At 35.2% G+C, this 14537-nt stretch overlaps 1 protein-coding gene across 1 annotated transcript in view; it reads right to left on the reverse strand.

The window, feature by feature from the left end:
* The window catches only part of TBK1 (TANK-binding kinase 1), a 43290-nt gene that overhangs the window by 21790 nt on the left and 6963 nt on the right, over positions 1–14537 (reverse strand). The window contains exons 3-7 of the mRNA XM_010841585.1: positions 14394–14534; positions 11184–11313; positions 9090–9271; positions 4186–4346; positions 1231–1341 (exon numbers count right to left, since the gene is read on the reverse strand). Of these exons, the coding sequence (XP_010839887.1) occupies positions 1231–1341; positions 4186–4346; positions 9090–9271; positions 11184–11313; positions 14394–14534 (725 nt within the window). The remainder of the gene's footprint in view (positions 1–1230; positions 1342–4185; positions 4347–9089; positions 9272–11183; positions 11314–14393; positions 14535–14537) is intronic.

The following is a 14537-nucleotide window of genomic DNA, read 5'->3' on the forward strand; positions in this document are numbered from 1 at the left end:
CTGTGTGAATGTCAGCAATATAGTTAAACATTAAACAGCGAGTGCTCATTTCCTGACCCCTTTAAATTTTATCAGTTTTGCCTGAGATTTTCCAAATGGGTACTTTTCTAAATCAAAATTTAACACAGATCACTACTATAACATTGAATTTCTGCTCTCCAATAAAGTGACTTTCTCTTGGTAATTCTAGTTGCATGACACAATTTAGTTTTGGAGACTTTTAACACACAAAAATGAAACTGTCAGGCCAGTGGTTTTCAAAAATGATTTCCGCACTGGAACTACTGGTTTAAATTAGTTTTCACAGATATCAATACATAAAATGACAGAACATATTTCATTAACTTGTGGTATATATAGTATATATGTACAGTCTAAATATTTTGAATAAACATATTTACTTATATGTTGAAAGTAATACAAAAAGCACCCACGGATTCTAAAAGGCGTTAAACCAATAAAACATAACCTATATGTTCACTTGTGGATTATACAATCCCCACACTCAAGAAAAATGGAAAGTAATTCAGTAATTACAAATTCTAAATACTGATGATTGCCTTGGTTTTATTTCAGAGTAAAATCTAAAATAATTTACTCTCAAATTAGCACAACTTTGTAAATCAAATATACATCAATAAAAAAAGATATACAACAGAAAAAAAAATTTACTCTCTACTTTTAATTTCCTTTACCTTAAATCTCTCTCTGTGATAACAGGATTCATGTATAATTTGAGTTCTGGCTGCTATATTAAGACCCATATGAACTTTTGAAATGCTGGAAAAAGCAGTAGAAAACTGTTATTTCTCACCTTTTGAATAATAGGTTTACTTTTTGAAAATGAGGGTAATATTAGACTTCTTCAATGTTTGTTTCTTAGAACTCTAGTTATTCCTATCTGTACCAGTATTTGTGCTCGGTCATAATGAAGGTCAGCACAAGAGACACCGAAGTCCTAAGCTGGAACCCCACACTGGACACAATTCTAAGACCAGTGATTAGCAATCTGAAAAATGTATGTATGCTCTATGTCTTAAAAGAGATCTGGCAGTATTATTTACATAGACTCAAATCAATCTTTACATTTCCACAAAGATGAAAATTACAAATCAACGCATGCTTTAATCTACTGAAAAATTAAGAACAAAACTACACTTAAGTATTGGTGACTTTAATCAACAAAGATCCCAACACCAAAGAGAACAGGGTACATAACACTGTACTTACCGAGAAAGACTACAAGAAACAGGCATGTCTCCACTCCAGTCAATTGGTCCATTTTCTGCTTTCTGTACTCCAGATATTGCACCAGAAGGCTTTCCAGTAATTATTTTATACCTTGGGAGGAATAAAAGCAGATTAAAATAAGCAGTTTGTTACTGCATAGCCTATCAAAGGGCTCTGCAAAAATATTTCCTCAGTTGCACCTACAATTATCTACTAGACAAAACTTTGCGACTGATGTTCACAGGATCCATAAAACAATCAAAACACTTTGAATCTGACTGACTGAAGTAGAATAGTGGCTGTACGATTATTTTACATATGCCATAATTAATTTTCATTTGGGTTCTCAGAGTGCCATATAACGGCATCTTGATGTTCACAACAAAAATATTCATTTTTCCATCTGAAAAAATTGAGCAAACACAAAAAAAGTTATGTTACAGAATGTCTCTAGACCAGGAAAAAAGCATCTAATCCCTCTTACTCATATTATCCAAAGGCACAGTCAACTGGACCATGAAATTACTACAGAATGAACAATAGCTTCCTTTAAAAAAAAAAAAAAGATAAAACTATACATAGCACAGTATCAGAAAGTTTCTGCATATTGAGAAAATATATACACATTACAGGATTAGATGTGTGTACCAAAATTAAAAGCCAAACTTAATCTGTTTCTTGATGATGGTGATAAAAATAAAGATGAAGTCAAGAAAGAGATGAATGAAGAAGTGAAAGAATACTAATAATGATGGAGGTGGGGCAATGAAAGCAGCCTTACAGGTGTCAGCCCTTTCTAAAACAAAATCTGAAATTAGGAGAGAAATAAGAGGTTCATGCCTTCAAGATGAAAATGTAAATCATAACACATCAGAATCTTATGTAAGTTTATAGACAGTATTTCTGACATAATTTTTTATTTGTTTTATGTCTACATAAATGTGCTCTGAGCAGATTAACATACTCTTTAAAAAAGTAGAAGAAACCAGAACAACTGATCTGAGCTGCTTGCTGTTTCTTCAGTAGAGACAGCCAGGATTTCTGCACTAAGAGATTTTTCAAAGAAGGAAATTAATGTGAAAAATAAGTTGCATTCACGCGAGAAGGATCAGATTGTGGAGAAGTAGAGATATGTGAGAATAATGCAAGAAGAGATGTGAACAGAATGAATGGCAGAATTCTTAATTAAGGTAATGCTTATAAACTCTTGAAAAAACTTATTTTGTTAAGATACATATCTAAATATATTTATTAACATGTAAATAAGATTCTGAGGGATCAACACTCCTATAATGTGAGAGGAATACATCACTCAATAGTCAAGCAAAACAATCCTTATTATTTCTTAAAGCGCTTCTGAACATTCATTAGCATCAATGTTCATAAAAAGTTTAGTTTCTGTGCAATTAAAGAAAAAAATTCTTCCAATGATATTAGAATGTACCAGGTATTCCCAGTTGTTTATAAGTCATGTTTCCTTTATTAAAGAGCATTACACTTTTATTTAACCCATTCTTAGTGCAGCAATACATGCTGATACTGCTTTAAAACACCTATGACAGCAAAGCATGATTAACTGTTTGGCACACTTTATGTTTAATGAAGAAAGACAGAAACTGACTCAAAGCCTTCATTAATGAAGAGATTTTATAAAAAGGACTCTGCTGTGATGATGCTATACCAAAATCAGTACACTAACGGATAACTTCTTCCCACAAATATGTATGCTTTCCTTGACGGAAAACATTCAGGTTTTAGCAAAAGTCATGGTATCAGCTAAACTAGTTTTACCTCCTCAAACAAACAAAAGAAAAAATATGCTTCTCCTAATTTTCTGAGATAAGACCAAAGATTTTACGTTTACACTTGTGATTATTACTTATAAAGTGTTAGTTGGTCATGTCCGACTCTTTGTGACCCCATGGACTGTAGCCCAGCAGGTTCCCCTGTCCATGGAATTTTTCAGGCAAGAATACTGGAGTGGGTGGCCATTTCCTCCTCCAGGGAATTTTCCCTACCCAGGGATCAAACCTGGGTCTCCTGTATTGCAGGCAGATTCTTTACCACCTGAGCCACCAGGAAAGCTCCACTTATAAAAGGCAGTGTTAAATATATAAAGATCTGAGAGAAATGTCAAAATCTAAAAGAACAGTTGAACACATTAAGGCTGTCAAGTGAGTTATACTTCACTGAACCGAACAACATTCATAACCTCACCTTATAGTTTTATGTGTACAGAGGTTGGCTATTTCTCATGAGGCAAGATCAACAACTAATTTCTTTCAAAACAGAAAGATGTGCGGCCAATGTACAAATGAGTTTTATCATAAATTTCACATCTAACAATCCACCCCTCTTTTCTTCCATTATTTGGTTTATAACAGTGACTTCACATATAGTAATAATTTCCTAGTAACTATGGCAGTTGCATAAATGTATAATGTACTAGTAAAATGCATTCAGCAAAATGTTTTAGATTGAAACAGCAACACTAGAAAAATAATATTACATTAAATGTTATTTTTGAAATAGTTAAAGAAATCAGGTCAGTTCGTATTTCTTTTTGATCCACTAATTCTATTAGTGGTTCTATTACTTCATGCAAGTATTTTTTAATTTTTTTAGTTATATGGAGGAAAAAACTAATAAGCATACAAAAAGGACTAAATAGTGCTGAAATAAATTTCAGAAGGCACAATATTTTTAATATGGACTGGATGGACCAAATATGGATGCCATTTATACTTTGTACATAAGATAGTTAAACACAGTATGAAATAGTATCTCTATACATTTTTATAAGGTTGTACTCTTACTAAAAAATCAAATAGTTTAAAATATCGGAAATGATGGCTAGATCAATACTCAGTAGTGTACCTCTCTAACATGATGAAATACAGTAAGACATATACATTTTAAAAATCATTTCTAATTTTAAATGGAGAAATCACTTACATCACTTCCTTATTCCTACGTGGCCCTTCAAATGGTCTAAATGGCAGTGATCCAGTAGCTGCATGGTAAAATGTTACCCCAATGCTCCAAAGATCCACAGTTGCTCCGTATTTCTTCTGATGATCTTTTCTTAGCACTGCTCTCTCATACATATCAGGATGCTTTAAAAAGAAAAGAAAAAGCTGCTAACTTGTGTTCTATGAAATACATTACACAAAAATAGGTATTCAATAATGTCTGGAAATTCTACTTTACTAATAATTTTACTTTCCCAATCTGAAAAGACTATTTCACATCTTCCTCTCTCTCCTCAAACCTCCAATACCACCTCCTTAGACCCTCAATTTTGATGACCTCACTTCATACTACAGTGAGAAAATGGAAGCAATCAGAGATCAACTCTCCTTTATATCTTTTACCAAAAGCCAACCTACCTGAATCTGTGTTCAGAACCAGTTACAATGGAACTGCTCTTATCAAAGGCTTAACTTTTCCACCTGTGCTGTACCAAGTTGCTTCAGTCGTGTCTGACTCTTTGCACTCCCATGGACTGTAGCTTGCCAGGTCCCTCTGTGCATGGGATTATCCAGTCAAGAATACTGGAGTGGGTTGCCATTTCCTTCTCCAGGGGATCTTCCCGATCCAGGGATTAAACCCGCATCTCTTATGTCTCTTGCACTGGCAGGCGGGTTCTCTACCACTAGTGCCACTTCTGTGCTGTGGGGCCCATCATATCATCTCATCAAATCTAGAAATCAATTCCTAAAACTACCCCTTTTATTTTATGCATCATTTCCCCCCTTTCTATTGGCTCATTTCTTTCAGCTTACACACATGCTTTCCTATCTCCCATTAAAAAAAACTCCAAATTGACCTTACAACCTCTTCGAGCTATCATTAAATTTTCTGCTTCCCTCCATAGGAAAACTCAAAACAGCCGTCCACACTGACAATTGCCTTACTTCTTCATCTCCCATTCCAGCCTGTGGCATTAAATGTTACCTATATCCTTTAACGTTCCAAACCATTTCTTGTCCTGAGTTCTGGATTCATATATCCTACAGTTTTCTCAAATGTCTAAAAGGTAACTTAAACTTAAGGTATCAAAAACAGACTCCTGGTCTTCTGACTCAAACCTGCTTCCTTCTAATATTTACCCTTTAAGTAAATGGTATCATCATCTACCCAGTTGCTCATACCTAAAACATATCAGACAGCCTCAATTCCTTTCCCTCGTACCTCACATTCAATCCATGTGAGCAAGTCATAAGGGCTCTAAGATGAAAACTAAATTTCTAGAATGAATTCAGAGGACTAGCCTGATTGGGTATGTTGGAGGATACAGCAACTCAGATAAGTAGCTGGTCTGATGTTCACCACATGGTCCTTAAGCACAGAAGACACTATGATACAGTTGTGAAGAACAGATGGAATTTATAGGGCGTGGCTTAGGAGCTTACAGATCCAGACAGAGATTCTTATGGACATTAAGCTCTGCAAAAGACAGCCAGAGGTCATACATGCTTAGCTTCCGTGACACTGTCTTTATGTAAATTACATGCTGTAAATCAAGATTTTTGGTAGATAAACCTATAAGAGTGTACTCTGGACCAGAGCAGAGTGATCTCCCAAATGATCCCAAACTAAAACAATGCCTTATGACACTGTGGTATACGGCAGTGGCCCAAGGGACTGGGATAACACTGCTGGGAGGGTGTCTCTACTGTAAATGATGCAGTTTATGAATTCATCTCTCGAAGGGTCACGAGCTCTGGATTATTTTGGGGGGGATGGATGGGACTTTTTTGGGAAATACATTTTAATGAGAAATTAGAAGAGGTGACAAGCATGAGGGGCTTAAGACGTATGTCCAAACATGGCTACCAGATACACAGGGTCTGAGTGGTTTTGCTGATTCTGTGGCCTGGTACATAAGGCATTATTGTCTAAAGAAGCACGAGCCAGACCTCTGTCCTAGCAGAAGGTTCTTACTTTATCAATGGTGCTATGAAGAGGCCAAGAGTACCTGGACATGCCTGATCTTCAAAGAACATGAGGCTGCCAACCTGGGAAGAGCAGATACAGCGATTCTAGGAGACAAAGCGGGACCTCCTCAAAAGGTGCACTAATATAGTTCCTAAATAGTACAGCTGGAAGCCTTCCCTAGGCTGAGAATGATTAGCTGGAATGGCCTGATGCATGCTGGTCTGACATATCTGGGTCCACAGGCTCTCTTCTGAACGTGCTACTTGTATTTGCACAGGGATTAGCATTAGTGTGCCCGGGCCCCTGCATCTGGGACAGGAGCATAAGGACAAACCTACTCTAGGTTCTCAGGTTAAATCGGTTTGGCCAAAAAGTTCATTTGAGTTTTCCTGCACTATCTTATGGAAAAACCTGAATGAACTTTTTGGGTAATTCATATTAAGAAAGCCATCATATTAAAAACAGTAGAAGAAAAAATGCTGGTGCTCCCTTTGGTCTTTAACACATAAAAAGGAGAAGATTCAACATCTGGTCCGGGAATTCCAAAATGAGAAAAATTTTCATTTAAAAACAGAAATATTTCTAGACTGCTGAGTTTCAGGCTGTGTGTGTCTTATATCATAACTGCTGGTGTAATCTATTAGAAAAAAGAGTTGGGAATAACCTGAAATAGGAAAATAGACTACAGTAAAATTTCAGCCAAGAGATCAGCATGGACTTGGAAGTTAGTTTATTTAATGTTGTGTTCTTTCCATTTTACAAGTCTGTTAGTGGCAGAGGCTAAATTGTGGCCTTCACAGACTATGTGAAAGACTGACAGTCGGTAATAGGGATCACCCTCACAAAGGCTAGTATGGTACTGCCGTTGTTTCTTTCGATCACCACAGTCATTGGGAAGGGCTACTGGAATTTAGTGGGCAGAGACCAGAGATGAGAGACATCCTGTTGAACATGCTGACTTCCTGCATGACTTTTGAATATCCTGCTAGATATTTGTGCAGCTAAGAAATCTGTTTATAAAGATCTCACTTCATTTTATATGTAAACAGTGTATTTTTGACTATAAAGTAAACAGTATTTTTGTAGCTATAGGAATGCAATATACATAAATCTACTTTGTTAAGTTAGAAACTTTATCAGGAAATCTTCAGTGCTTTGGAAAATGATGTCAGTAACAAGACTTATGATAATATGACTCACCAATTCAATACACAGGTTATCACTGCATGTGCACTGGGGGTAACATCATACACAGGTACAGGCATCTAATGATTTCAGTTGTTTGCTACTGAAATTGATAGTAAACTTTTACATATTAAATAGCTATGATTTTATCATATTTTCCTTTATATTAAGATACTATGCTCTTCCTTTAATTAGGTATGCTGGTTGATTATATTATCTAAGAATTTCATTTCAAGATACTGAAAAGAATATTGTAAAACATTTATTATTAACAGGGGGTGACCATACAGGGTAGAAACCACCAGTCTGTGCTCTGGTTGGCTTCTGCTTACTTCTCCAATTCTTATCACCTGCCTTTTCACTAGGTCCAGCTATTCTGTCATCCCTTCTGTTTCCCAAACATCCAAGGTCACTTCTGTTTTTAGGCTTTTGTAGTTGCTTGTAATGCTGCTTTCCCCCCAGATCTTTGCATGGCTTGCTTGTTTTCATCTTTAAAGTATCAGTTGACTTAAGATTGAAAGGAAGCTTTCCCCAGCTATCTTTCTTCTGCTTTGCTACCTTATTGTCTTTCCAACACTTAATTATCTGAATTTATCTTATTTACTTGTCTACTGTCCTCACTAGATTGTAGGTTCCACAGGAGCAGAAATCATGTACTTCCGGTACACTACAGAAGTCTCAATTCCCACAACAATGCTTGTACATAAATAGCTGTTGGGTGAATATAATCCATTTTTAGGTTTTTTTTTTTTTTTGGCCGCACTGCACAGCAGGATCTTAATTCCCCGACTAGGGACTAAACCCGTGCCCCTGCACTCTAAGTGTGAAGTCTTAACCACTGGACTGTCAGAGAAGTCCCCATTTTTAAGTACTCTTAATAAAAGATTATCAAAATACAACTGCAGATTAATTAGTGGTTACATATTGATAGAACAAGTTAAGATACTTTAATGCATGCCAGAGTTAGAACAATCTGAATAAAGTTATAGGGGCACCTTGACTTTATTCAAATTATAAAATTACCATCACAGAATCCAATTGGAAAAAAGTCACAGAATCTAAGACTTTTAAAATAAAACTCAGAGCCATAACCAATTAGTGACAGCTATATATTATAAACTTTCTGATTACATGTTAAATGTACTTATTTTTAAGTGCCTTTCTTAAGTGTTTCAAATGTTTACTAACTTCACACAAACACATCTATATAAACTGTTTCAACCATGGAGCTTTTCTAGTTTTCTAGTATTTCAAGTTAGATCTTTTAGAGGCATTTCATTTTTTTGTGTGTGTTTCTAATAATGGTTCTTTTCATCTTTCAGTAACCAGCCTCCCTGAAGAGAGTCTTCTTCAGAATTATAATGAAGTTTGCTCTACAGGGAACTGTATTATAACAAGCTTGTAATATATTAACTGCTCTGATCCAAATAAGGAAGCCTTTACTAGCTAGATGCTTCTGGAGTGTACAGATAGTTCTTTCTTTTAACATAGATGCATAACATTAGTAAAATTATTTAAGAGTATTATAAAACTTACAAGAATTTTTTTAACAGAAAGCAACACCCTTAGAAACCAATACCTAATTCCACATTACATACCATATTCATTAGAATAGAAAATTTAGTTTTTGCCATGAGTTAAGACATTTTATACAGTGATCTGGTTGACCAACTACCCATATTTATAATATATCCAGCTTCTTAAAATAAAATTATTAGTGATGCATGACTTACCAAATATTCTTCTGTGCCATACAGAGAAACAAACTGCTCATCATCTTCTAATTCTCTAGCTGCACCAAAATCTGTGAGTTTGTACACAGACTGTCCGTCTTCCCCTATCACACGCATGATATTTCCTGGCTTGATATCACGGTGAACTATGCCATTCTCTCGGAGATGATTCATTCCACCCACTTCAACAATAAATATAAAACAAAGGAAATCATAAGTAGGTATGTGTGTGTGCATCAGATTCACTAATGAACATTAATATATTCTTATTCACTCAATGTAAGTTTTTACGTAAGTTGGTCCAAAGTCATCTTAATCAAAGAAGTAATAGATTATACTTAGATTTTATATTTCATGCTTGAGTAATGAGAAATTTTAGAAGAACATGGATCAATATGGTCTAAGGAAGAGTCCAGTCTCTCTTAAATACTGTCAAGAAAATGGAACACAATGATCTTAAGCCTATGACTTCCTGAATTACTTTTTGTTATATACCTGTGGGCCATCTACCTAAACCCAAGAATACAAATTTCCAAGAAAAATAATATTTCACCATAATTAAAATTTTTACTTTGGGGAAAAAAATTCCATAAAATAGTAAACTAGACTCAATACGTAATATAGTAAAAAAAAAATATTAATAGAAATTGCTGAAATTGTTTGGGCTAACTGACATGCAGTGTCATAGAATGATAGTCTGAACCATTTGTTTGACAGCTGACAGATTAATGTCCAAGCATGACATATAAAAATAAGTTTCAAGATATCAACATTCAATTATGGAAACTCAGGACTACCAGTATACTTAGGAACCTAAGTAGTCTCTACTGCTTCCAGTATCAATTTCAAGAATTCCCACTAACCTCATACTTTATAACACTGGGCTTTTCCTATTCTTCAAATATTGATTCATTTCTTTCCAAGAAGATATTATTCCCTGTGGCTGCCATATTCTTTTTTATTTTTAATAACAGGTTTATTGAGATAAAATTTACATATCATAAAACTCATTTTTTAAAGCATACAATTCAGCAGTTTTTAGTATAGAGCCACAGAGTATACAAACCATCACACCAATTTCAGAACATTATCATTATGCAAAAAGAACCCCCACATCTCTATTAGCAGTCACTCCTTGACTCCACTCTCCTCTCAAAGCCTTGACCACCATTACTCTGCTTTCTGTTTCTAAGGATCTGCCTATTCTGAACATTTCACATAAATGAAATCATACAAATACTGTTGCCTTTTGTGTCTGGTGTTTCTCACTAAGCATAATTTTTCAAGGTGCATCACGTTACAGCATGTACCACTACTTCATTCTTGTTGCAAACAAGTAACACTCCACTGTATGTAGCCCATTTATCTATTCACCAGTTGGTGAATACTGGGCTTCCTTTTTTTGTTGTTGCTATTATTATAAATACTGGTACACAAGTTTTTGTGTGGAAATATTTTCAATTCTTTTAGATGAATACCTAGGAATGGAATTGATAAGTCCTATAGTAACTGTTTAACTTTTTGCAGAACTGTCAGTCTACTGTGTAAAGTGCCTGCACTTTTTTTTACAATACCACCAACAGTATACGAGGGTTTCAATTTCTCTACATCCTTACCAACGCTTGTTTTGTCTTTTTGATTTTAGCCATCCTAGTGGGTATGCAGTGGCATCTCTTTACGGTTTTGATTTGCATTTCCTTAATGCCTAATGATCTTTTTATATATTTGTTGGTCACCTGCATATCTTCTTTGGAGAAATGTCTACCAAATCCTTTACTGATTTTTAAATCGGGTTGTCTCTTTATTGTTGACTTGATGGTATAAAAATTCCTTATCAGACATCTGATTTGCAAATATTTTCTCTCATTCTATGAGCTGTCTTTTTACTTGACTCTGTCCTTTAGACACACAAAAGTTAATGTTGATGAAATTTATCTACTTTTTTCTTATTGTACTTGTGCTTTTGATATCATATCTAAGAAAGCACTCCATAAAGGTCTTTAGCTTTGAATGTAAGAAATTTATTTTTAAAAATTCTTATGTCATTAAATTATATTTACACACATATATAATCATATAAACAAATAAACATACCCACATCTCGCAAAACAATTAGAAACTCAGACTCTGGTAGTCCATAGGCATTAGATGGTTCTTCTAAAACAGTGTATAAACTCCCACATGGACAAAATTCCATAATAAGTACTTTATGTCTTGTTGTTGTCTGGAAAAAAAAAATCACTGACTGGGGAAATCGAAAAAATAAATTTTCAATATATGCCAATACTCATCTGATTTCATTTCAAAGTTGGATTTGCTACAATAATGAAGGTATTTTGAACTGCTTTTTACCTAGGGTTTGTTAAATATTTGTTGACTGTACAGATGAGAGTTAACACTTTCCAAAATTAATATTAAAATTGGATTTGTCTTTAAAGACAAACCACAGTAAAAGCTGGCTAAATCCAATTAGAAAATCACTGCTACAATGTTATAACGGATCTTTCAAAATTGTTTAATTTCTAATACATAATAGTACATTTAGGATATGAGCTTTTGTCATGAATCTCTTAAAACACTTGAGTTCTTCTTGTGACAAACACTTTCACTACTTTTACTTCAAAGAAGGGAGTTATAGCTTTTTTGGGGGGCAGTACAATGTGGCATGTGGGATCTTAGTTTCCAGATCAGGAACTCAACCTGCGCCCCAGGCAGTGGAAGCCCAGAGCCCTAAGCACCGGGCTGCCAGAGAGTTCCCCGAGTTTTAGCCTTAAAAAAAATAGGTAGCAGAATAATTGAGTGGTCCCCTTGGAGCAAAGTTGTAGTCAGCTCATAGGAATCTGAGCTGCTGATCTGTTTTAAACCATGATTTTAATGTACCATTGATTATAAGATACAACATCAATTTAACAATAGCTTTATAGAGGAAAAAAAGAAGCATTACCAACTTACAAATACACATTGATTATAACATAATGCCCATTTCAGAAACTTGAAAATGTGAATGAATCTTAAGTACAGCAGTCATTATCATTTTTTACTCTTTCTTCCTTTTATAATTTTTTCTATATATCCCCAAAATAAATTTATAAAATATTTAAAAAACTTCTTTACTATTGAGTAGTATGAAAGAAATAATTTTAAAAGAAAAAAGCTGTTGCTTTTAAATAATGAAATAACTGAGTTTTGAGGAGTTGAGAATTTGAGAAATATCTCTAATTTCATCACTGAGATAATTATATTTGGTATGTTTCCTTCCAGTCTTTTTTCTACGTAACAAATCACATTATAGACACATAACACTTTGTACACCATACTGTATTTATCAAGATCATACTGCATATATATTTTTAATACTCATTTTCTCACAAAACATTATATATAAGCATGCTCCCAGGTGACTGAAATTTTGTTAAATATTTCTTTTTATTACTGCTTATTGGAAAAGACTCTGATGCTGGGAGGGATTGGGGGCAGGAGGAGAAGGGGACGACAGAGGATGAGATGGCTGGATGGCATCACTGACTCGATGGACGTGAGTCTCAGTGAACTCCCGCAGCTGGTGATGGACAGGGAGGCCTGGTGTGCTGCGATTCATGGGGTCGCAAAGAGTCGGACACGACTGAGCGACTGAACTGAACCGAACCACTGTGCAGTACAGAATTAATTTTAGCTAGAGAGGTCTAAGCGCTTGCCCTTGGCTACTGGGAGCTGATTCAATAGGCCTCTAGAATGTCCTATCTGCTAAAAGTGTCTCTATCTGGGGGCTTTGGCCTTGTGACGGTCTAAAAATGTAATTTATGATGGGGATCTTAGGACGTGCACTTCCGTTTCGACTTCTGGAGGCTAAGGAATTAGCCAGAACCCACAGGAAGGGTTGGAGACTAAAGTTTGGCCATGCGGAATATGTGATTGAGCCTCAGTAAAAACTGTGCACACCAAAGGCTTGGGTGAGCTTACAGGGTTGACAGTACTCTGTGTGTACTATCATATCATACATCAATGCCAGGAGGATAATGTATCCTTGCGGAAAGGAAGATTCATGTTTAGAACCCTCCTATATTCTGTCCTATGGCCCTATGGATCTCTTCCTTTGGCTAGTTCTAATTTATATCCTTTTGCTTTGCTGAGATACTAACTTGTAAGTAGAGTTGACCCTTGAACAAAGCAGGGGTTAGGGGTGCTGACTTTCCATGCAGTAGAAAGTAGTTTACAGTCAACGCCCTGTATCTGTAGCTCCATATCTGCAGATTCAACCAATCTCAGATTGTGTAATACTGTAGTACATATTTAGTGGAAAAAAATTCACATTATTATTGGTGGACTTGTGCAGTTTAAACCTGTGCAGTTTGAGGGTCAACTGTATAGTGCCTTCCTGAGTTCTGTGAGTCATTCAACATTCTAGCAAACTATCAAATCTGAGGGCAGTCATGGGAAGCCCCAAATTTGTAGCCAGCTGACCTTAAGGGAAGATGGCCCTGGAGACGCCTGAACTTGCAGCTCGTGTCTGAATGAGCAGTCTGGAGGGACTTCTCTGACTGCACGGTTTGTCAAACTCCTCTGTGGCTCGTGTAAGAAGTCTTGAACAGACTTGGCAGTCCAGAGGGCTATGCTTTTAATCTTCAGTATCGCTAACTTTGGCTAACTATCCATCAACCATTCTAATTTATTTAACCATTTTTTATTATAAACAGGACAGCAATGAACATCTTTGTGCATAAAATTATAGCTTACATTTCTGATTACTTTCTAAGAAGTAATCACTAAAAATGAAATCACTGATATAAGGAATATAAACTGCCAAATTGTTTTTCAAAAAGGTGTGATTTGATTACCCATAATAATGAGATTTCTATTTTTCTAAAGACATTTTTATTTTCACTGTTTCCCACTAAAATCAATTCTGTCTTTGACAACTGGATTCACATATCACTCTCTGGATTCCAAAGATTTTTTATAAAGCCTTCCTTGCATTGTTTGACTTTCTCTTTATGTAATTATGTCAATTTAACTTCGCTTAGGTTTTGCTGTTAGTAATAATACTGGTAACCACATTGTATATTCTTTTATTACTTCAACTACTTTTTCTGATTCCATGAGATTTTCCATTGTTATAGTCCATTCCATTCCAACAATTTCCATTGTTATATCTGTTTCTGAGAATAAATATTTGATGGTATGAGCCTTAATTTTCAGCATTAAAAAACCCACTCTTTATAGAACAATTTTTATGTTAGATTATTTCTCCTGAATTGTATTAACAACAATAAACATGACAGGATTAACTAAAGCTTGATGACTTACCTCCTCTTCAATAGCAAATAATTTGACAATGTTTTTGTGATTCAGTTTTTTTAACACTTCAAATTCTCTCATTTGAACATCCACTGGACGAAGGAAGCTTATGTTATTAAATACTTTGATAGCAAATAAGTCACCAGTTTTCTA

The sequence above is a fragment of the Bison bison genome, unplaced genomic scaffold (assembly GCF_000754665.1).
Source record: "Bison bison bison isolate TAMUID 2011002044 unplaced genomic scaffold, Bison_UMD1.0 scf7180017864163, whole genome shotgun sequence".
Lineage (NCBI taxonomy): Eukaryota > Metazoa > Chordata > Mammalia > Artiodactyla > Bovidae > Bison > Bison bison.